At 36.9% G+C, this 24,767-nt stretch overlaps 1 protein-coding gene across 1 annotated transcript; it reads right to left on the bottom strand.

Moving 5' to 3' along the window:
• Positions 1-291: 291 nt before the first annotated feature.
• LOC106551689 (cytochrome P450 2C20-like) lies at positions 292-24,392 on the bottom strand. The gene is made up of 9 exons (XM_087709804.1): positions 24,142-24,392; positions 14,137-14,299; positions 12,305-12,454; positions 11,407-11,567; positions 10,522-10,698; positions 7,137-7,278; positions 1,591-1,778; positions 1,178-1,319; positions 292-1,062 (listed from the first exon to the last, which is right to left on the bottom strand). Exons 1-9 carry the CDS (start codon positions 24,313-24,315, stop codon positions 863-865), a joined length of 1,497 nt encoding a protein of 498 aa, XP_087565930.1. The 5' UTR covers positions 24,316-24,392; the 3' UTR covers positions 292-862.
• Positions 24,393-24,767: the final 375 nt, after the last annotated feature.

The raw sequence follows: 24,767 nt of genomic DNA, 5'->3' as shown, positions 1-24,767 counted from the left end.
TCAATTTGATCAAGGCATCAAATTGAATTTGAAATATTTTTGAAGGATATTTGTTTTATTTTGGTCAGGTTTTGACCATCATCAAATACTATAATCACAACAAGAATATCCTTGAGGGCATTCTGCATAATATATCTATTTAAGATTCATGTAACTGGGTTGTTGATTAATTCCATTTTGTAGGCAGAATCTCCTTGAGTCAATTTATTTGCTTTTTGATGATATTTTATCAGTAGTGGACAAAAAAAGAACACGAACCCTTTGAGTTTAATAAAGTTTAACATGAAACAAAGGAATGGCTTCCATTTTGAAATCCTAAAATTTATTTTCTGCTTTTTGTACACCTGGAGCCATTTATCTTCTGAAATTATATGTTTTAATTCTTTATTACCCACAACAATAAGGTTATTTATCAGAGATTAGATATAGCAAATATTATAGTTGAATCATATACAATATTCATTCTGCCAGTCTTTAAAACAACCATTAGATATCAACAGAAAATGACTCAACCTTGCATTTAGCCAAAGTGTACCAATACAAGATCTTCCATGTTACCTTCAAATATAGATTAGTCCACAACATCAATTTGTGATAATACTTCTAGCCTTGCATAGTTAAATCTACAGTATAGATTATATATTGAAAGTTTGGTGGATACAGCTTGGGGGGGGGAAGCTATTAAGTATTTCAGAAGTATTATTAATTGTGCCAAAATATGTCATCAGATAAGAGGTTAGGATAGCTACCTTTGCTATAAAAATTATTACATTTGTATTCTACATTATTTTTAAGATTGCCTTTAAATGTAATATCCCACATGCTTTATTTGACTATCTTTAATGTAGGTACTTTCTCCTAATTATTGACCACAAGTGTCCACTGAACGTTTAACAGCTTGTATAAGGGGATATTGATTATTTCTGAAGTCCATAAACAAAGACATTACATCCGTATCTTTGGTGTCCCCAACCAGAGAGAAGGTGAAATTCTGGAGCAGAGTGCTGAAGAACAGGAAGAGCTCCGTCCTAGCCAGTGCCTCCCCTGGACAGGCCCTCTTTCCTACAATAGCAATGAAAAAAATAGAGGTACTTGCTGGAACTGTATCTGATAAAAGACTAAAGTGGATCACGTAAGCATATGAATTTGCAATACAATCTGTTCCAGAGGCTTGTACCTGCTGAGAATGGCATGAAAGCATCCTTTTTCTTGAACTGCCCGTTTTCATCCAGAAAATGATTGGGATTGAATTTCTCTGGAGTCTCCCAATGAAGAGGGTCAAAATGTACAGAGGTGAAGACTGGCACAATAGCCGTGCACTAGAAGGAGAGGAAGAAACAGATGCCATTAAATGATACTATTTCTTATGGAGAAGAAAGTGCCTTTGCTTTCCACTTGCCTAAAATAAAAACAGGCAGTGACTAGCTATCTGCTGAACCTTCAACAATGAAGAGGGAAGGAATATATATTTCTTTCAATACATATTTCTCTAAATTGCTCTTTTATTCAAATTACCTCTCTTCTCAAGGATCTAAGTCATTCTTTCCTTTCTTCCCTAGAGAACCTTCTTAAATACTTGTATCACCATACCTTGGGAATAGTGTAACCATGGAACTTTGTGTCACAAGTTGTTGCCCGTGGAAGCGTTTCAAGGGTCGTTTTCTGATATCGCTGAACCTCATGAACAACGGCATTTGTGAAAGGCATTTTCAACCGGTCTTCCATGCTTGGAGTACGATTTGTACCCACCACCTCATCAATCTCCTGTTGCACTTTAACTGTGAGAAGAATAGATTGAGATGAAATTGGTAGACTTTGTCTTGCTGAGCACATGCAGTCATTTGGATAGAAATAAGTGTTCCAAAGCACATTGAGGGAAGACGGTTCTAGCCAGGACAATAACTTCTCCTGAAAGTCATTTCTCATTAGATACCATTTCAACTTTTCTAGTGCAAGATGAGATTCATATTATTTGAATCTCTCTGTTGGTCCTGTGGAGCTGGCAGCAGAGTTGGACAGTGAGGAGGTATGGGAGGAACATGGGTCAGTCTTGGAGTCTAGGGAAGGCTCGGATGAGGGCTCTTCGCTGGAGGCAGGGAAGGGGGCCAGGACCATGTGGTAGTTACGAGCTGCCTCCAGAGCCTAACATCAGCGAGACAGAAGACCACTGTGAGTTGTATAATCGGTTCAAGCTCTGAGAAGTCCTGTTTGACTCTGTGATACGTTTGGCGTTGCAAAACTAATTGGCAATTAGATCTCTGGCAGTGTTTCAAGGGAGATAAAGGTGGGTGCTTATCAACTTATCCTGAAAGACTGCAGCAACTCGAGCAGACATCTGTCAGATTCTTTAGACTGTTTTTGAATCATTATGAGCTATGAATGACTATAATTCACAGCCATTTAAATAAAAGAGGGATTTGGGGACTAAGATTGTGATTTATGCTTTCTCAGGAAGCCTAGGTCAGAACACTCTGTGCCTTACTAGATATCTTGAGAGACAGTAAGCATAAAGCATTTCTGTGTGGGTTTTCTGAAGTTTAGAGTCTTCACCAAAAAAGAGGATAAATAGTAGTCAGGAGAAAAGATACAGTTTCCTAAACTGTTAATATATATGTGTATGTGTATACACATTAATATTTACACCAACAGCAAATGAGCATTCATTCCTCCAAAAACCAGGGGGGGCATTTTCAAAAAGCTAGTGGTTCAATCTATAATTAATCAAGCAATTTTGGGTGGTATCATGAATTAAAATTAATTACATTCTGTAACAATATTTATTATTTTTCATCTGTGTCATAATTATACAGTCCTGTGGAAAAGAATGTTACCATTGTCTGAAACAGTGTATTTCAAAATGTTGGAGATGATGACCTTGAGTTAAAAGGAATGTTCACTTATATTATTGCAAAAATGATCCTCAAGAAAACCTATACTAAACTAATTTCAGTCATGCATATTAAGATGTCATACAGCAAGTATTAAATTATTGCAATTGGTTGAGTGGTCTATGGAAGTATGGCGGAAGTGGTATTCAGCGGTTCTCTCTGGTTTGGGTGAACCGATAGTGGCAGATGCAGGAGGCTCTGCCCACCCACCCCAACGTAATATGCGAGAATTGCACATGTGCAGTGCATATGCGCAGAAGGGGCACATGCACTCACATTTGTGAGGGAAGGTAAGTGAATCCCACTGCTGCTGTATGGGGAAAAAAGATTGTTATTACAGCATTCAATCACTTGTCCCAAAGATGCTTTTTTCAGGAGGCAAAACATCGAGCAGACATCTGTCAGACTCTTTAGACTGTCTTGCTTTTTCTTTGAAGACATTTTTCTTCTCATCCAAGAAGCTTCTTCAGCTCTGGAAGAGGAGCCAATGTCGCAACGATACGGACGTGCGGTCTCGATGCTCCGAGACTGCAGCTGATACTTTTGCCGCTGGGTGGTCCAATCGTACCTAAACCGTCCCACAGAGACAGTGAACAGGAAGAATATGTCTTGCTGATCTCAGGGTCATTGCAAAGTCCCTGATCGATGCAAGAGAAGTTCTTCAAGCCAGCGACAAAAAATCCAGTCAAGGCTGATGAAGTCGGGATGGCTCCAAAATGGAAGGATACAGAAAGAAAAGTGTTTCCACCAGGTGAGGAATTTTTACCATTTTAAAAGAGACTGCCTATAAAAAACTTAAAATTAATTTAAATTGGAGAACAGAAGAAATAAGCGGTGGAATTAAGTTTGGAATGGTTTTGGACAGTGGGTTATCTTATTTTTTAAATACTATGTTCATGGATGAAATTTAAAATGAATGGATTAAGTTTTCTTTTTTTTTCTTTTATTATTCTTTATAACCTATGGACTAAAATTCTCCTCTTTCATTACTGTGGGTGTTTTTCTAACTCATTCATGAATCGGACCTTTTTTTAACTTGAAAGACAAAAAAGATACAAAAAGAAATAAAAGAAAATTGCAACAATAACACTGCTACTTGTAGGCTGGAAGTTTATGTATTGAAAATGAAACACTTTTACTTTTCTTACTGATTATTCTGGCTTGGCACTCCAAGGTCTCACTGCTTGTTTATAGAGAGTGATAAGAAGAAAAGCATACAGATGTCCCTTTGAAGTATATCTTTAACCAGAGAAAAGTGAAAATAAAACTTTATTGTGAATCTATGCTTAATCTTGTAAAAACATTCCAAGCTAGAGCAGCATTGCTGGAGATAATTGTACAACTTCAACAGCAGAAAGAAACTTTAAGCCTGCAAAAGATATTCTTAGAAATTCAGAAATTATCAAACACATTTTAGAGGACGGAGAAGAAGTTTGAAGACTTAGAATATCTAACAGTAAAATATAATGAAGAACTTGGAGGTGTTTATCAAGTGGAAAAAGTGGAGGTTAGAATCCTAAAATCCCAAGAGGAAAATGACAATAAAGAAATTAAATCTGCTGATATTTATGGTGATTGGTTTGTTTCTGGAAATGGAAAGAGTGGAATACTGAATGAGGAATTAAATGGAGGGGAACTTAACCCCAGATGGCAAGACACAGAAGAAGAAAAAACAAAAGAATTTATGGATTTAAAGAGAGAAATTTTATTAGCAACATCATTGATAACACTACTGACAATTAAAGATAAGCTGATTAAGGAAACAGAAGAAGGGCATCAGGATTACATGAGAGATTTTATAAGCAAGGAGTTGGTAAGAGGAATTTGATTAAGGAGATGATTAAAGGACTGACACCACAAATGGCAGAAGATATGAGACTGTTTTGCTACTGGAAAGATACAGGTTGATAGATGGAAGTGTATAATTTAAACTAGTTAAACTTAGTGAAATTTAGTGACAATAGATATAGTTAAATAAATAATTGATAATTATAATAATGTATACAATGTGTAGTATTATGATAAGTAATAATTGGATATGAACATTGAATGGTACCCATGAAAGGAAGATTAGAAATCCTTTTGGATTATATATAAAGGTTAATAAAAAGAACTAAGTTAGATTCAGTTAAGTCTAGATTATTGGGGGGGAATGGAAAGGAGGATTAGAAAATTTTGTTACTAAATATTATGGATTTTTAGCTAGAATGGGACATAAGGATTCAGTGTTATTGGAGGATTTTAGAAATAGTAAATGAAATGCCAGAATGTGGTTATATATTAAATCTTGGTATATTTTATGATGAAGGACGTTTAAACAATTATAGTCAAATGAAAATGGAGGTATGGTGATGGTAACATGTATAAATATCTGAGTTAAAATACTTGAGTTAATATGAATTATGCTTGATGACTGTGGAAGAGATGAACGAAAGTCTTTTGTAACCAACTGATACACTTTCTACAGTATGTAAAGAAGAAAGATTTTTTGTGTTGTGTTTGTTTTAAAAATTAAAAATAAAAAAAATATTTTGAAAAAAGAAGCTTCTTCAGCTCTGACTGAATGGTGGGAATGGAAGAATTTATATTTTTTGCAGACAGCTGGTCATTTGCATCCTTTTAGAGAGTTACTGAGCTACTTGGAGGTTTATCTGTGTCCTCAGAGTCACCAAAATAGTGCAAATGGTTCCTGTAGTCTCAGTGATGTGTGGTGAGGTTTATGTCTGGTGAGGCAAAAAGAAAGAAAGCGGCTTTTGGCCATCGTGCCGCTATGTCTAACATAGAGGCAGGACACCTCTATGTTGAACATAGCGGCATGGCGGCTTTTGCCTGCTTTCAAGAAGCTGCCCTGCCGCTATATCCAACATAGAGATGTCCCACTCTAAGTCGGCTTCTATGTCGGACATAGTGGCAGGTTGGCTTTTGCCCACTTTCAAAAAAGCAGGCAAAAACCACTTTCAAGAAAGCTTTCTTGAAAGCGGGCAAAAGCCGCCCTGCTGCTATGTCCGACATAGAGTCGGGGCAGCCAAAAGCCACTTTCTAGAAAGAAAGAAGTGCCAGCCCACCAGCAGAGGCGGGTAAAAGACCCACCTCTGCTGGTGGGCTTCCCCGACACAGAGAAAGAAAGCTGGTGGGCTGCCCTCCCTGCCTCTCCCTCTGAGTGAAGTAAAGCACACACACAGACATACACACGCACACAAATTACTTACAATTACTTATGAATTACATTAATTTTGAATTCCTCCCCCTCCCTCCGACCCACATACCTTTTCCAGCTCTTTCACAATCACAGAGGATTTCAACTCTGCTCTTGTCTGCCATGATGAAAATGTAAAAATATAAAAGGAAAAAGGCAAGAGCTGCTGAGGTCAGGCTGGGTTAACTGCTGCCAGAGCCTCCAATGGATGACTCTGCTTAACTGTTTAAAAAAGATGCTAAAAAAATGCCCTCTACAGGAGGAGGCAAGAGAACCACGTGCCTCATCTACCTAAGGAATTTTTCGGATTTTAACCCTGGCTTAACTCTGCTCGAGTGATCATAAAGTCAGACTAAATGAGGCATGTGGTTCTCCTGCCTCCTCCTGTAGAGAACACTTTTTAGAGGCTTTTTTAAACAGTTAAGCACTAAGCAGAGTCATCCACTGTGATTCTGGCAGCAACTAGCTCAGCCTTTTTCCTTTTACATTTTCTTTTCTTTTCATGATGATAGTGGTGAGGCTTTGCCTTCCCTGCCTCCCCTGACTGCACGTCACTGTGTAGTCTGCATTTTTCTCTGGATGAATGGATTTCCAGAAAAATTGCATATTACAGGAACCATTTGCAGGTGACCCTGAGGATACACAGATAAGCCTCCAAGAGGCCTCAAAGATTCTCTAAAAGAATGCAAATAACCAGCTATCTGCAAGGAATATAAATCCTTCCATTCCCCACCATCCAGTCAGAGCTGAAGAAGCTTCTTGGATGAGTCTTGAAAGAAAAAACAAGAAAGTCCAGTTGCCTCCTGAAAAGCACTTTTGGGACAACCATAACCTGGATGACTGAGAATCTCCATAGACATTCAATCACTCCTGCCTATTTCTGATCTAATCAATACCAATTGACTAGAATTGTCTTCATAAAATCTTTAAGATTCGATGGGAAACCCATTTGTTTCAAGGGCATGTTAGCTAGATTGCGAAATTACTATTAGCATTAACAGTGAAAACCATAGGAGTACCAACACCATTATATATTTGTGGTATTTTTATACCTTGAATATGTGGCAATTTAGCTATCGCTAGAAGGCTGCAAAGCAAAGCTTCGCTTGTGGTTAGTGTTCCACCCATAAAGAGTCCAAACACAACAATCACAAGTTCTTCAAGAGTGTAGACACCCTCAGTTGAGTTCTGCTCCTAAAGAGAAAATGGAAAGAAACAGGAGAATAAAAAAAATCTACTTGGAATTGAAAGGAGGAAAGCTACAGGCTTGCTTCGACTCCACTGTTTGGAATATTTTGAAGATACCACTGCGGACTTGGATGAACTCACAGATACTGAAACATTATATGTCAGTTTCTGTGAAGACCTATGTATACTGACCAGGAACTTGCAAATATACAGTAACAATAAACCTTGGTTCACAGCTAAACTTAAGCAGCTACGTCATCATTCCAAAGAGGAAGCCTACAGAAAAGGTGATAGAATGCTGTAAATCAGGCCAGAAACATATTAACAAGGAAGATCAGAGAAGCAAAAAGAAGCTACTTTGAAAAGCTAAGAAATCAGTTCTCAACAAATGAACCGGCAAACATGTGGAAAACTTAAAAATATCACCCGTTGCAGCAAACCTCCTTCCATGGCTGAAGAAAATCAAAAACTGGCAGATGATCTGAACGTATTTTACTGCAGATTTGAAAGGAAACTACAGTCACCTATCTCCACAACCCCCATCTCAAACACACCAACCACACCCAAACCTTCTACAACTGACCCCATCCCATTCGGTTCACAACCCCTGGTGATCACAGAAAAGGAAGTGCAAGATCTATTTCACAGACAGAAGCCAGGAAAAGCACCAGGTCCATACAAGATAACTCTTTCTTGCTTAAAAGTCTGTGCTGAACAATTGGCCCCCATCTTCACCCAAATCTTCAAAAATCACTAGAGATCTGCTTTGTTCCTTCTTGCTTCAAATGCTATCATCCCAGTGCCGAAGAAGCCTTCCATCAAGGAACTGAATGACTACAGACCAGTTGCTCTAACATACTGTATATAGTTATGAAAAACTTTGAAAGGCTAGTGATGTCCCACTTGAAAACCATCATGGATCTGCTGTTAGACCCCCTGCAATTTGCATACCGAGCAAACAGATTGACAGATGATGCTGTTAATATGGCTCTGCATTTCATCCTACAAGATGTTGAATCTCCAAAGACCTATACGAGGTTCCTCTTTGTAGACTTTAGTTCAGCATTCAATACCATCACACCGGCATTCTTCTAACTAAACTAAATCAGCTAGCAGTACCTGAACACACTTGTAAGTGGATCACAAGCTTCCTAACAGATAGGAAGCAGCAGGTGAAGCTAGGCAAAATCACATCAGATACCTGTACACTTAGCACAGGAGTCCCCCAGGGCTGTGTGCTCCCTCTCCACTTCTCTTCTCTCATCAATGGCTTCATCTCAAATGATCCATCTGTTAAACTACTGAAGTTTGCAGATAATACAACAGTGATTGGTCTCATTGGGTATGTTGAACAACTAGTCACCTAGTGATGTGACAGGAACAATCTGGACCTGAACACACTCAAAACTATAGATATACTACCACCTCTTATAATACCAGACAACATAGTATCAACAGTAGAGACCTTCACATTTCTAGATTCTATCATGCTTCAAGACCTAAAATGGATTCCAAACATCAAAAACGTCATAAAAAACACAATAAAGAATGTTCTTTCTACGCCAACTCAAGAACCTCAAATTGCCCAAGGAGCTGCTGATACAGTTCTACAGAAGAATTATTGGGTCTGTCATCTGCACCTCTATAACTTTTTGAGTGTAGGAGTTGAAATATTTATGTTCAGGATGCAATGTAAGTATTTTCATGGCCCTCTTTTTGAATCGTGCAATGTGCAGGTCATCAATGAAAGGCAGGTTGGTAGTAATTGTTTTTTTACTGCAGTTCTAATTATCCTCTGAAGTCTGTGTCTGCCTTGTCTGGTTTGGTTCTGCAACCCAACAAGATAGACATAGACTTAAGAGGATAATTAGATCTGCATAAAAAACAATTACTACTAACCTGGCTTCCATTGAGGACCTGGACACTGCACAAGTCAAAAGTGGGCCATGAAAATATATACAGATCCCTCGCATCCTGGACATAAATTGTTTCAACACCTACTCTCAAAACAATGCTATAGAAAACTGCACACCAAGACATCTAGATACAAAAAGTTTTTTTTTTCCTGAATGCCATCACTCTGCTAAAAAATAACTCCCTCACCACTGTCAAACTATTCACTAAGGCTGCACTACTATTACTATTAGTTTTTTCATCATTTCTATCACCCATCTTCTCTCACGACTGCATGACTGTAACTTTGTTGCTTGTATCCTTAGGATTTATATTGTTTCCTGGTTGTTTATTTGTACCCTATGACTATCATTATGTGTTTTGCCTTACGATTCCTAACGGCTGTATCTTGCCTTTTTATATACACTGAGAGCATATGCGCCAAAGACAAATTTCTTGTGTGTCCAATCACACTTGGCCAATAAAGAATTCTATTCTATTCTATTCTATTCTATTCTATTCTATTCTATTCTATTCTATTCTATTCTATTCTATTCTATTCTATTCTATTCTATTCTATTCTATTCTATTCTATTCTATTCTATTCTATTCTATTCTATTCTATTCTATATAAAGTAATTCATGAAATTCTCCATAGTGTCTTTTTCAATTAAAGGAAATATAATTCAGGAAAAGTGACTTTAGAATATAAGGAAAAATTATTCAATTCTAAGGTATTTTTAGGGTCACTATTTCATGCAGAGGAAAAAAACAGCTTACCTGTCTGGTCTACCCATCAAATATTTACCACGAGAATTCATAGTCTGTTTCTGACTAACATTGTTGGAGCTGGCCTAAAGAATTCCTAAGGTGTATGCTTGGAAAAGAGAATTAAATTTGTTCCATAGAAATTTACCTGTTACATCTCACAGATCAATCCTAATAGAAATTGTTTCTACAAGATGGTTCTAGAAAACTCAACTTACTTATCTTTATATCACCGATTGTGATTGTAGATCTCTAAAGAAATACCTTCTAAAATTTAAATCAGCATGGGAAGAAAATGTTTATGCATACTCATTTTTTGAAGGAAAATTCTGCTCTCTAAAAGTTAACAGAGAATTTTTATTGCTTAACCTAATTTTCAGAATTGAATAGATATCTTTAGCAACAGTTATGCCTGGAATAGTAATATGTGCCAACAAATGGCAATGAAGGGATTGTCCAAAAGTAAACAAAAAAAGGGGAGGGGAGAATAAATATTTCCAGACTTCATCATATAGGATGAATTAGTTCCATCTTAGATGCATAATAGAGATATTTAAACAATTATTCAGATATGGCATCTATACCTACCTTCTCCACTCTAAGAAGGAAGCAATCGATATAGTCACGCAGATTTTGGGGATCCAATGTCTTTTTGTGCAAATCCACAGTCTCACGGAAATAATCACAGATCTTTTTAGTGTCAGCAAAAATGCTTTGGTGTGGCCCAGGAATGACCTCCACTATTTTTGGGAATGTATTGTATACCTGTAATAGAGTTCACATGAAATACTATAGCTTATTAGACCATTATGGTGGAGGATTAATGCCCCAGATATTCAGAGAGTAGCTTTTACTTTGATATTGCTAATTGTCAAGTCTCAGAAGGACCCCAAACCAAGAAGACAAGAATCACAAGGATTTCAGTATGCTATCTTTAATTCTATTCCCAGATAAATACAATGTCTTGGAAACTATAATAGGAATTAATATTTATAATAGGTTAATTAAAGAGTAGTGTCTTTGAAAGGCTTTCCCCCAGATCTCTCCTCACCTGGGCTGAGTTCCTGGTAGGAGGTACTTTGTCAAGGGATTCTCCCACTGCTCCCCTAGCCTCACCCATCTCTTCCACAAATGCTGAAAATGACCAAAGTCCTCCAAGAGGCAAAGACACAAACTGGCTGTGTGCATAAAGATAGGGGAGCTGTCTAACAATTCCATGTTACATCTGTCCAGAATCTGACATGGTCCAAAGGAGTTATGGGAGAAGGAAATGGTTCCCTCGGAAATAAGCCCAACCAGAAGAGATTTTGCTGAGAATCAATTTATGCTTGGATGTCTAGATTTGCCTTCCCCCACTTATTAGCTCATCAGATCTCATGTTTACATTTCTGACTTGGATATTTATACTCACAAACACACCTGCTAGTTAAAATTGGAGACAAGACAAGAAGAGGATCAAGTAGATTAACATACCAGTCCTAAGAAACCAAGAGAGTGTCTTATTTGAGTCTCCACAATATTCTGGTTCTCTATGAAGGTTTTATCTTTGTAATCAAATCGATTGCCAAAAACAACAGCACATATCACATTAGAAACAGCACTTGCAATAATTCTCCTTGGGTCGAATGGCTGCCCTGCAAGAAAAGAAAAGAAAGACCACAGATGTTTATGAGTGAGATCAATGAATGTGGATCTTCCCTTTCTCAAATCTCATCTCAAAACTGCAATAAAAAGTGTTTGAGGCCAGAGAAATTGGAATTTTAATTCTTTTCCTCTTTCCTATGAATGGAATATAAACACAATATTAAAATCCTATAACCACTTTAATCAAGATGCAACATAGTCTTTCCATTTTCCACTTTAAAATTACGGATCCTTATGGATCTCTGTCCTTCATGGAGCCTATTCTTATGTCTGTGTTCCTTACCTTCCTTAGTTTCCCTGTCTCCTTTATCCATAAAGTTTTTTTGCTGGTTTCTGAATTTGCTTAATGTCTGGTACTGCATCCAGGCTAACATTTTACTAGTTTTTGGCAAAGTTGCAATTTTATAAAGCCATAATTGCTCCATTAAGTGACTTCCTACGATTCCTGATCTCACAGTGTTGCAGCCACAATAAGATTTCAGTATTTCTCAGCAAGCTTGTAATTTTATCAAGCCAAAAGCTAACACTGGATAAAAAAGGGGGAGAAACAGCTCTATTACTTTTTCCTTTGCTTCTGAACAATACTGTGAAAATAAAAGGGACTGCCTATCTAAGTTTTCTTTATTTTGTGCAATTACGTGTAGAGGATTTGAGATTTAGTGTAGAATTGAGTTTTCTTGCAACTTCATATAATACAACAAATCCTTTCCTGATTCTTTTTTTTAACCTTTTGTGGTAGCCATTTCCTCTACCAGACAAAGGGCTTCCTCCTGCACCCTCTCAGACATTGTTTTCCTCCCCATCCCAAAATCTCGCAAGGTAGACAGTGTGAACCGCCGCAGCTCCCTCCATTTCTTCTCCTCAGTGGTGGTCAGACCTGAAACCAAGGACACAGGAAACAGATCACAATGTGATATCAGTTCTCAAATTTTGCAAAAGGGGAAAAAGTTATACATTACAATTTCCCCACCCCACTTTTACAGTAAAGAATCCTTCGTGCTTGAATTACTAATTAGATCAACTGCAGTTTTCATCTATTCATTCTTGAGTGCTCTCATATTAGGAGATGAATGAGGTTGTGCAAATCATGTCACACTTTACTATAAATGTGAAATGGATAGGGATCAGAGGTGGATTCTTACTGGTTCGTACCAGTTCAGGTGAACCAGTAGTGGAAATTGGGCCTAGGTCGCTGAACTGATAGAGACTACAGGCTGGCCATGCCCCCAAACTGGTTTGGACACTTGCTCTGCCTCACCTTTGCCATGTGCATTCACAGAACTGCCTCCTCCTGCCTACATGCAGGTAAGCACTTACAGTAGCTACCTCCCCCTCCCCACTGGCCAGTGTCTCCCGAAGCCACGGTGGTGATGGGGACAGGGCAGCCCATCAAGCTTTGCAGCCATGTGATTATGAAGCTTGCCAGCTGGGTGGCTCCCTCCCCATCAGGACAAAGCCACCGCCATTGCAGCTCCTGGAGAGCCACACTCATATTGGCAATCTGGAGGGTAGGGGGAGCAACCACTACCTCCTAGCTCAGGAGCCAACTGGTGGCAAGCCAGGCAAGATGGTTGCAATGGTGGAGTCTGGTGCTCAGGGAGGGCAAGGTTAGCATGCTCCCAGCCATGCCCTGCGGTGCCCCTGTTGGCTGCCTCAAGGCAACAGGCTCAGCTGCAGCCCAGATGAGCGGAACTGAGGGGAGCATCCCATGTGTTGCACTTCACTCCCACAATTTGCCCATGCCTCCATGCTGTTTTCAGGCACCCAGCTTGGCGGGCTTCCCCCCCCCCCTTTGGCTGTAATTGCAGCAGATTTAGGGGATTGCATGTCCAGCAGGAAGAGCTGCCAGACTCTGGTAAGATGTGCATCTCAGGTGTGACAGTGGCAGGGCAGGGCCGCTAAAGAAGGAGAAACAGGGGCAACTGGCCAAGGGAGGGTGGGGGGGGTAGATGGGTAGAAAGTTCCCAAAAAATCTTATCTTTCCCTGTGGGCGTGGCTTGGTAGTGGTGGGTCATGTGACTACATGGGTGTGGGCATGAGTGACATCAAATTGACCACACCCACTCAGTAACATGTCCCCCACCTAGCCACACCCACTGAACCAGGAGCAAAATTTTTGAAACCCACCACTGATAGGGACAGGTCTTTAGACCAGTCGTGGACAGATTTCTATATTAGATGCAATTTTCAGTAAGCAGAGAAAAATAGGAGTTGCTTCGATTCAGGTATTTTTGTATAGTAGAGGTTTTGTTCACAAACAATAAGTATTTTGTATATCTTCCCAAAGGATCAATCTAAAGGTCAAATTATTGTTATTGTTTGTTGTGGTTGTTATTTTGCATGTAAGCAACAATCTGAGCAGACTTGAGAAGTGACCAGTTGAAAGGAAATTATGAAAAACATTTTCTTCTTATTTCAAGAAACATGACCAAATCTACATCTTTACAAGACATTTCAAGTGAATCTTTTACAACTATCAATATTATTAATGGTATTCAGACAATTTGTACAAAAAGTTAAAGAAAAACAATAATTAATAAGAAATGAAGGAGGATCAACCTTTATTTTGGAACATTTGCTTATGAGTCGGCATTTCAGTTCGCCCACCAAATTCTTCTGAATGATCTACCAAAGCATCTTTTACCATGGCGTACCCACAGAGAACAACCATTGGTTTTGATCCATTCCAGACAGTAAATATAGGTCCATATTTCTCAGCAAGCTAAGGACAAAATTAGATGAAAATTCAGTTAATTAGGTGACAAAGTATGGTTGGTGAAATTATTATCAAGTATTGTAGGAAGTTAAAACACCTCTACTAAAAAAATGAAATATTTTAAGAAATATTAAAAGAGCAGAAAAATTTCTTTAAAAGGGAGTCAGAAACTCGGCTCCCCCCACCTTTCTCAATGGGCCATTAAGGCCTGAGCCAGTCTATTCTATATAACAAAGATCTACCCCCTTCAGGCATACCCATCTAGCAACCAGAAACTGACTACAAGGCACCCGGGAAAATTACATCTGCCAGCAATGCAAATAAGCTTGGTTCTCAGGACAGCCTACAAAGTTAGCTTAGACCCCCCCCCCACCCCACCCCTGGGAGTCTGACCACCAATCAGAATGCATTTCTTACACAGGAATGAGAAGCTCTGGGGTGGGACCCAGATAGGACATAAAACCAGGGCACTCTCAGCATCTCCTCCCTTTTCTGTTCAGGAGCTCAAGCCATGTGATCCTGTCCACCATTAAACCATCTTTCCAAGCAGCCTCCATGTTTTCCCCCACTTGGAACTGAACCCAGAAGGACATTTCTTCCAACAGTATTTTTGAAATACTTCTTAAATTTGCCAGAGTTTCAATAACTGTTAATACCTATAAAATACTTCAATATAATTATGATCCAGTATATGATATATCTCCTATCGGGTAAGTGATAGGCCATGTTATGTTGGCCTTTGTGGGTATCTGTGGATTATAGAACCTAGCTTGCAGAGAATAGCTTTGAGCTGCTCCAAATAAAACTCTGCTTTGGTTATACTTCTAACATACTAGCACAAAAGGACCAAAATGCATAAGTTTTATTTTTACCATTAACAAAAAAAAGTTATATGTTACAAAGGTAAAATTAAGCTTGAAAACTGTTTTGGTGAGAGCTTCTTAAAGTTGGTCAAGTGATTATTTGTTGTGTTAAGGACAGGCCTTGGGACTTCTGGTGAAAATGACCAACTGACAACACACCCAGGGAGAGATCACTGGGGCTCCCTGAGAAGGATTTTTCTCTAGATTGTTGCTTTATCTACTTACAAACAGAAGAAACCAGCATTACTTTAGTTTATATGAGTCTCCTGGGTTAGGGAGAGTTCTAGAATCATCGATCCTCCATACAGCAACAGTCAGCAAATTAGCTTCAGGAGATGAGCTTCAGAACAAGACTAGGGAAGGGCTGAAATCATTTTATTTGAAAAGCAGCAATTTTTGGAATTTATTTTTCAAATAGACAGTGTTGTGTCTTTGATTTCTTAATCACTTTTAAGGATTATTAATCTTTATTAAGCTAAAAAAGATTTTCTCTAGCCATAGCCTCATATATTCAATAATATTACACCTTTATAACATATTCAAAATAAGGATTTATTAACTAAAGATCTAAACCTTTTTTCCTAAATCACTGTTTATGATTTATATTCAAATTCCTTATGTTAAACTAGTGTATGTGTGTGTCTGTGTATGTCTGTGTGTGTGTATGTGTGTGGTGTGTGTGTGTGTGTGTGTGTGTGTGTGTGTGTGTAGCCTACAAAGTTAGATAAGACCCCTTCCACCTCCACCCTTGAAAGTCTGACCACCAATCAGAATGCTTTTCTTAAACAGGAATGGGAAGTTCTGGGGTGGGATATAGCTTAAACACAAAATCATTTGCAATCTTCACAAGAAAGAGATTCAGTTTTTTCCCCTCTCCCAGTGCTGATAAGGCTCTCAAAGGACAGCTGTGGTAAACACTGTGCCCTTGGCTCTTATCACTTTTAATTATGAACCTTTGAAGTCCAAAGACAGTGAAATCGAAGGAGAAACAGGAACAAATGTGTTTTAAAAAACTCTAGCCTCCGAGCAGCAGAATTTCTCCTCAAAAGTTTTCCTTTCACTCTCTGAAATATAATAGCATAGAAATATAGCATAGAAATATAATAAACTCAAACTCACTCAAACTCTGGAGTTTAATAGCAAATAATAGAAGATTTTTGTTAAGAGTAGAGAGGGAGATTTTAATCCTTGTTAAAAAAAATAAAGCAAGAAAAAGTCAAAGAAGAAAAAACAGTCCGTTCATTTTAAGAAGAGGAGAGAGAGAAAAAATTGTAAGCACTTCAATCCACAAAGTGCAATTACAAAAAGAAAAGCATACTAACCAAAACAATCCAATGGAGTTCAATTCCACGGCTTACTTCTTCTGCTTAAGGATTTAACTTAGCATAAAAAAGAAGTTCTTTTGGGCAATCTTTTTCAAAAACAGAAAAGTTTCACCAGAGGATCACACTTCCTCTTTCTGTTTCCTTCTGTTCCTTAGCTTTTCCAACTTCATCAGCCTAGGCTGCCATTTGTCACCAGCTTTAAGGCCTTCTCTGGGATCAATCAGAGACTTGCTGGGTCCCTGAGATCAGCAAGATGTGGGCTTCCTGTTCATTGTCTCTTCGGGATGGTTTAGGTCCTATTGGACCACCCAGTGGCAAAAGTATTGGCGGCAGTCTCAGAGCATCGACGTTGGCTCCTCCTCCACATCGCCCAGCACTTAACAGTCAAGTTTCGGACTTTTTCTTCATTGATATTAACAAGATTGAGAAATCCTTGATAAAAAGAGTTTATAACTACTTGATTGACATTCCAGAGAAGAAGAAAAGTTATATTAGGAAGATAAGCTGGAGGGAGTGATTTAAATTTAATGAGTCTACTGGAATCAGGATGGATTTTTATCTGTTTGATATTTGTAATTGAAAGAAAGTGTTAATATAACTCTTTGAAAATGTATTTTTTTCTTTTTATATAATGCTTAAGTTATTCCTCAAGATTGTAAAATATTACTGAAATTGTACTGGAAAGTATCTATGTTAAGGGGCAATTAAATAAAAAGGTGTATTATCTTAAAGAAAAGTTTTGAATCTATAAATGCATGTATGCAAAAAGAAAAAAAATATTCTATGAGGATAACTTGGAGGGACTGATTTAAATTTAATGAGTTAATTAGAATTAGTTGGATTTTTATTGGTTTGATCTATGTAATTGAAATAAAGCTCTAATGCAGTTTTGCTGTGTTTATAAAATGAGTTTGGAAATTGTTTTTTGTTCTATATATAATTTTTTTTAAAAAAATATTTATTTATTTTCCAAACAAACATACAACTTTTTCTTTACATATTGTAGAAAGTGTATCAGCTGGTTACAAAAGGCTTTTGTGCATCTCTTCCACTGTCATCAAATATAATTCATCTTGATTCAAATATCTTAACTCAAATATTTACTATAATAACATCATCATACCTCCACTTTTATTTGACTATAGCAATTTAAACATCCTTCATCCTTAAATATACCAAGATTCAATACATAACCACATTCTGGCATTTCATTTACTTATTTATAAAATCCTCCATTAACATTAAATCCTCATATCCTGTTTTAGCTAAACATCCATAATATTTAATACCAAAATTTTCTAATCCTCCATGTATATAATTTATTATCATTATCCTTTCTTTATTTAACTATATCCTATATCATAACATTTCCCCCCTAAAACTTAAATGTATCTAGTTTTTTTTTAATTATAATTATTATTGTTATTAATAATCTTTATATATAGTCCAAAAATATTTTAACCTTCCCTTCTCATATCTAATTATTACTTATCATAACAGCTGAACATTGTATACATTACTATCATTATCAATTTTTATTTAACTATACCTATTGCCACTGGATTTAATTAAGTTTAGCTAATTTTGAATTATATTCTTCCATCTATCAACCTGTATCTCTCCAATAACAAAACAATCTTATATCTACTGCCATTTGTGGATCCAGTTTTCCAAACATCTTTTTTAAACAAGTTTGTATGAAGTGATCTTTGCACCTTCTTATTTGTAGTATCTCTCATATAATGTTGACGCCCTCCTTTTATTTCCTTTATCAGCTTGTCTTTAATTCTCAGCAGTGTTATCAAATATTTTGCAAATAGTATTTCATAGTCCATAAGTTCTTTAATGCTTTCTTCTCCTTCTATGTCCTGTCCTTTGAAATAAAATTTCTCTCCATTTAATTCCTCTTCAAATATTCCATTCTTTCCTCCCTCAGAAATAAACCAATTGCCACAAATATCAACAAGCTGAAATTCTTTGTATCCGTCTTCCATTTCAATTTTTTGAATTTCCATCTTATTTTGTATTTGATGAACATCCTCAGTTTTTTCATCACAATCTGTTGCCAAATACACCAAATAATCCATTTTTCTTTCAATTCTTTCCTCTGTATCAAACATCCTCTTCAAAGCTGAAAGAATCACTTGGAGAGAGGTTTGAAGAGACTCCATGTTTATAGGCAGTTGTATTTTTTCTTAAAAGCTCAGCAAGACTGAAATACTCGCCTGTGAAAGCAAACTACAAAGGAACAGCTGTACAATCTTATCAGATCTTAAGCCAGAACAAAAAAGCAATAAAAGTGTCAAGATGTAAATAGTCAATTTATAGCTTACAGAGAATCAGAAGAATGTTAGAGTAGTCCGTCCATTTGAAAAGGTTTACTTAGAATCAATCCATGTAAATAACATTTAAAAAGTTAGATAACCATTGTCCAGAACCATTACAAAGATCAAAATCGCTGCTAAGTTCTTCTATTCTTTGATTTAAGTTAGTTTTAGAATTTTTTAGGCAATCTGTTTTTTTAAAAAACAATAAAAGTTTCTCACCACCTTAACTTCTCCATATTGCCCTGACTTTGTCAGCCTTGAAAGACTGGAATTTTTATTGCCAGCAGAAGACTTTAGATCTGCTTTTCTTGGACATTTTGCGATATCCCCAAGATCAGCAAGATGTAATCTTCCTGTTCACCATCTCTTTGGGATGATTTAGGTCCATTGGAACCCCCCAGCAATAAAAGTATCGAGTGCGATCTCAGAGCTTTGAGATCGCACGTTGTCTCATCACGGCATCCGTTCTATGTATAATTTTGAGCAATATTTAAAGCTTGTGAAATATTACTGAAAACAAATTTGAAATATGTATGTTAAGAGGAAATTTTTTAAAAGATGTATTAGAAGTTACTGATTTTAAAAATGTTTTTAAAGAAAAGTTTAATGTTTTGAAATGGATGGGGAAAATTGCTTTTTTTCTATTTAAGGTTAAATAATTTGAAAGAATATAATGAATTTTGTTAATATAAATGGTGACAGTTTACAAAGATTATTAAGTGGAAACAGAAATATTACTAAACAGAATAACAGAGTTGGGAGAGATCTTGGAGGTTCTCTAGTCCAACCCCTTGCTCAGGCAGGAAATCCTATACCACGGGGCCTGTGGATCAGATGTGTCATGCGCTGGCAATGCCTACCACTGTTTTAGCAAAGGGGGAAAAGTTGCAATACATCACATGATGACAATGTGTTCTCACGAGTTTGACACCCTGGTTTTCTGCCTGAGCCCTACATTACTTCAGAGAAATGATTGTTCAATCTCTTCTTAAAAATTTCCAGTGTTGGACCATTCACAACTTTGGAGGTAAGTTTTTCACTGATTAATTGTTTAACTTCTAACTGTCAGAAAATTTCTCCTTAGTTCTTGGTTGCTACTCTCCTTGATTAGTTTCCATCCATTGCTTCTTGTCCTGCCTTCAGGTGCATTAGAGAATAGCTTGACTCCCTCTTCTTTGTGGCAGCCCCTGAAGTATTGGAACACTACTATCGTGTCACCCCAGTCCTTTTCATTAAATTAGACATACCCAATTCCAGCAACCATTCTTTATATGTTTTAGCCTACAGTCCCCTGATCATCTTTGTTGATCTTCTCTGCACTCTGCACTGCTTCAACAGTAAGGAAGAAAAAGCAGAGATGTTTAAATTGATTGCTTTGTTCAAAGAAGATAATATATTTAATTTTTTTTTCATTTAGAAATAACTTCTGAATTTTATCCCTGTGATGAAAAAAATGAAACTTTGATTTTGGTTTTGCTGATTAAGTAGATTGTTGTTATAGAAATAAGTAGTGTGTTCTAATGTGCAAAAGTAAACAGGTTAAAGCGGCTGTAATGTTGTTCTCTTCTACAGTGCTAAAAAAATGTCAGAAGTCATTGCTTTTTTTTCTTTTCCCCCTTTAACTTTCATTTTCTTTTTCCTTCCTCTAGTTGCCCATTATTTTTATTTTGTATTGTATATTTTATATTTGGATAAACTAATAAAAAATTGTAATCGAAAAGGAATAGGCCCAGGTTGAACTGACTTTTCAAAATGTAAGAATTATCTTTCTTTAATGTGCAAAATTCTGCCATTGATATATTTGATTCATACATTAGGACAGGGATGGTGAACCTTTTTTGGCACACATGCCATAAGGGGGGAAACGCAGGGGGGGTCATGCATGGGTGTGCCTCACCCAGAATACAATGTACAGCCCCCAGAGTGCATGTGCGCATGAGAAACATGAACTCCCCCATTTTTCCATGCTTTTTCCACCCTCCCCAGGCTCCAGAGGCTTTATAAGAGCCTGGAGAGGGTGAAAATAGCCTCTGCCCCACCCCCCAGAAGCCCTCCGGAGGCTTCAGGGACCTTCAGGAGCTTCCCTGAAGCCTCCGGAAGAATAAAAACCACCCTGCTTGTAGGATCATTCACGAACTTCTGGTTTGCCCATCTGACCGGTTTTTTTGTGTGTGCTCCATAGGGGCGGTGCGGGGGAGGCTCTTTTCACCCTACCCAAGCTCCTATAAAGCCTCTGGAGGGCAAAAAATGGCTTTTAAAAAGGCTGAACTCAGCTGGCCAGCACGCATCCATGCGCTGGCCAACTGGCAGGGCAATGCCTTCTGTGCCCTGTTAAATGGCTTTGCGTGCCACCTGTGGTATGTGTGCCATTGGTTTGCCATCCTGGCATTAGGAGCTGCGGTGGCACATTGGTTAGAATGCAGTACTGCAGGCTATTTCTGCTGACTGCTGGCTGACTGCCAGCTGACTGCAATTTGGCAATCGAATCTCACCAGGCTCAAGGTTGACTCAGCCTTCCATTCTTCTGAGGTAGTAAAATGGGGACCCAAATTGTTGTGGGCAATGTGCTGACTATAAACCACTAGAGAGGGGTATAAAATATAGTGAAATGTTATATAATTATAAGTGCTATTGCTATAAAGAAAGAAAGCACAGTTCATGACAAAATGGACACAGAAGAAAAGGAAAGAAGTGAAAAATCTAAGCATGAATGTAAAAGTATTGCAAAAAGAAAAATTAACATGTTTTATGAAAAATAATAACATATAGTGTTCATCAATTTCCCAACAGAGTGAATGGAATGTGGATATAAGGAAAGAATATATAGGAGTGCTTCAAACTATGTACAAGGAATCATATTACAAAGGGCCACAGACGTAGAAGTATACTAATAGACTATTTTATTTTATTTTTAATTTTTAAATTTTTATTAACAAACATGTAAAATATACACACACAAAACCTAGACTTACACCACATTTACACAATACAATACGAACAGGAGCTTCCTGTTCTTTCTAATAGCAATTATCAATCGATACCGCTCACTTTATATTATTTCTCCTTCTATTGTATTTCATTTGAATTTCACCATTCTTAACCCTCTTATTTTATTCATAACTATTATTTTTTGAGTTTTGTTATATTCCTTGATTGTTTTTTGTTTCTTTCCTCCATTCACCTATACCATTTATCTCATATCTGGTAGAATTCTGATTCTTCTTTTCCCTGGATTTCTTTAATTAGTTTGTCCATTTCAACACAATCCATAACCTTTCTTATTATTTCATGTTCGCTTGGAATTAATTTGTTTTTCCATTTCTGGGCAAAGGCAATCATTGCTGCCGTAATTATATGTAGTATTAAATACTGGATTTCTTTTTTGTATTTTGCAGACATTATTCCTAATTTAAAAAACTTCAGGTTTCCATTCTATTTAACCCCTGTTATTGCCTCCAGCCAATTTTTCATCCTTTTCCAAAAAAAATTAGCCTCCTCACAAGTCCACCATAAATGTTCCGTGTATTGATTCTCATTTCCAACATTTTAGGGAGGTATTTGTTAAGATTTTAGCTAACCTTGTTGGTGCCAGGTACCATCTGTATAACATTTTGTACTGGTTTTCCTTGTATGCAACTGATTGTGTCATTTTTAAGTATGTTCCCCAAAGTTTTTCCCATTTGTCTACCGTAATTCAATATTATAGCCAAAGTTCTGCGCCCATTTTATCATTTGTTCTTTCACAATTTCCTCTTCCATTTTATACTTCAGGAGGAATTTATATATTCTCCCTATCATCTTTCTATCTGAGCTTTGAATAATTTTATCCAATTCGTGTGGTTCTGTTTCAATGTCATATAATTAGCCAGTCAACTTTCATGTTCTGATCTGCCAATTCTTCAATTGTTTTTAAATTTCCCTGTCTAGCAATTAAGTCTCTGTATCTTAGCATTTTGTTCAAATCTATAAAATTTGGGTGAGTGGTCCTTTTTGTCGTTGATAGCCAATTCAGGATTTTCACATAGTGGACTTTTTTGATTTTGAGCCATTTTTGCAATAACGCTCTTCTGATTAAATGATTTTGAAAGTATTTGTGTGTTTTCTGTTTGTCATCCCATAAGAATGTATGCCAGCCTGCTTGCAAATCATGGCCTTCTAGGGTCAAAATTCTTTTATTCTTTAGCTCTATCCAATCCTTCACCAATGTTATTGTTACTGCTGATGCATATAAATCGCAATTCGGTAATGCTAAGCCTCCCCTCTACTTGCTGTCTTGCACTGACTTCAGTTTAATCCTCGCATTTTGTCCATGCCAAATGAACCTAGCGGTTATTTTGTTTAATTCTTGAAATATTTTTTTACCTGGATTAATAGGTGCGGCTTGCATCAGGAGTAAGATTCTTGGTAAAATATTCATTTTAATTGTCGCTATATGTCCCATGAGTGATAACTGAATATTTTTTCTATTTTCTAAATCTTTCTTTATTTGTATCACTAATTTATTATAATTATTGTCTTTAATTGTGGGACATTTGCCGACACCCAGATCCCCAAGTATTTCGCTTTCTTAGTTGTTTGCATTCTGGTTGCTACTTCCAGTTCCTTCTTGCTTTTTTGTCATGTTCTTGGTTATCATTTGTCTTTATTAATCTTTATTAATAAAGTTTGTCTTTATTAATCTTTAGTCCTGCCACCGCCATATTCTTATAATTTTTGGATTACTTTCAGACTGGATATTTTATTTTAGTTTATTTTTACAAAAAAAGTTACAGATGGGGGAAAAACTGTGCATGGAAGAGAATAATTGATCCATTTAAAGGATGGAAGCAGGAACAAAATGCTACAATTAATGAAGACAAACTATCTCTAGTAACCTAAATTGGCTTCAAGTAACTGGATTTCCATAATATTATAGGAAAAACTTTGTGTTTCTGTATGTCTTTTATGGCATCTAGTTATCATCTGGATTTTTTCAGCCCAGATGAACTTTATTAGGACAGAGGTTATATCTGCATTTAAACAATCTGGAATCAAACGGAAGTTTCAGTGAATTTGATGCTACCGGAAATTCAAATGATACAATTTTGAGGCTCATAGATTTATTTTTTCTAAAGTTTTTCTTGTTATTATATATTTAAATGAACTTTGAAACCTCCATTGCTGGTTTATCAGATTGCTACAGGGTGACTTTATATTACAATTCTCTTTGAAGGAATGAGCCACAAATAAAATTGTTCTTTATAAAATAAATCAAACTAATACAATTAAAGAAGCTGTAAATATCTTTCAAAGGTCAGAAACTTTGAAGAAGTACAATAGTTAACTAGCCTTACCTTTTGAGAATGTTTATACAAAGGTAGTACATCTTGCTGAAAGAGATTCCCCAGAATAGGCCATGGAGCAGGTCCAGGGGGAAGCTGCCCTTTTTTCTTGTACATTTGGAAAGAGGAGAAAAGGGTGAAAAGTATACAGAGAAGAAGCGCAATGCCTGTCCATGTCAGCTCCATCCTCTTCTGAGTTATTTTCCTCTTCAAAACTCCCAGAAACGGTTTCAATGAGACAATATTAAAAGAAGAAGGCAACTGGAACTCCCAATCACAGTTAAATAACATATTTTCCATGATCCTTTAAAAAAATCAATTTGTTCTTTTACTGTTATCAATACAGGGTAATTATTTACCAACATCTCTACCTTTGGACTCTGGGTTCAGATGAGTTCTTGTTTTTGTAAATTTTGTGCAACAATATGGAGTATGTATAAGTTGGATTGAAAACATGGACATTTGCCTTTTATATAACTATCCAAGGTAAAAATCATTTCAGAAGAAAATAATAATAACAGAATAACAGTTGGAAAAGACCTTAGAGTTTTTCTAATCCAACCCACAGCACAAGCGGGATACCATATTCCATTTCAGACAATTAGTTGTCCAGCCGCTTCTTAAAAGTCTCCAGTAAT

Source organism: Thamnophis sirtalis, unplaced genomic scaffold, assembly GCF_051295495.1.
Source record: "Thamnophis sirtalis isolate CommonGarterSnake01/CBP01778 unplaced genomic scaffold, rThaSir2_p1.2 scaffold_3, whole genome shotgun sequence".
Taxonomy (NCBI): Eukaryota; Metazoa; Chordata; class Lepidosauria; order Squamata; family Natricidae; genus Thamnophis; species Thamnophis sirtalis.
This window is presented reverse-complemented; position numbering and strand designations above follow the sequence as displayed.

Coding starts and splice junctions, on each gene's coding strand:
- LOC106551689 (XM_087709804.1), bottom strand. CDS start 24,315: ATGGAGCTGACATGGACAGGCATTGCGCTTCTTCTCTGTATACTTTTC. Junction 10,699..11,406: donor CTCTTGGTTTCTTAGGACTG/GTATGTTAATCT, acceptor ACTCTATTACAG/GTATACAATACATTCCCAAA. Junction 1,063..1,177: donor TTTCATGCCATTCTCAGCAG/GTACAAGCCTCT, acceptor TTGCTATTGTAG/GAAAGAGGGCCTGTCCAGGG.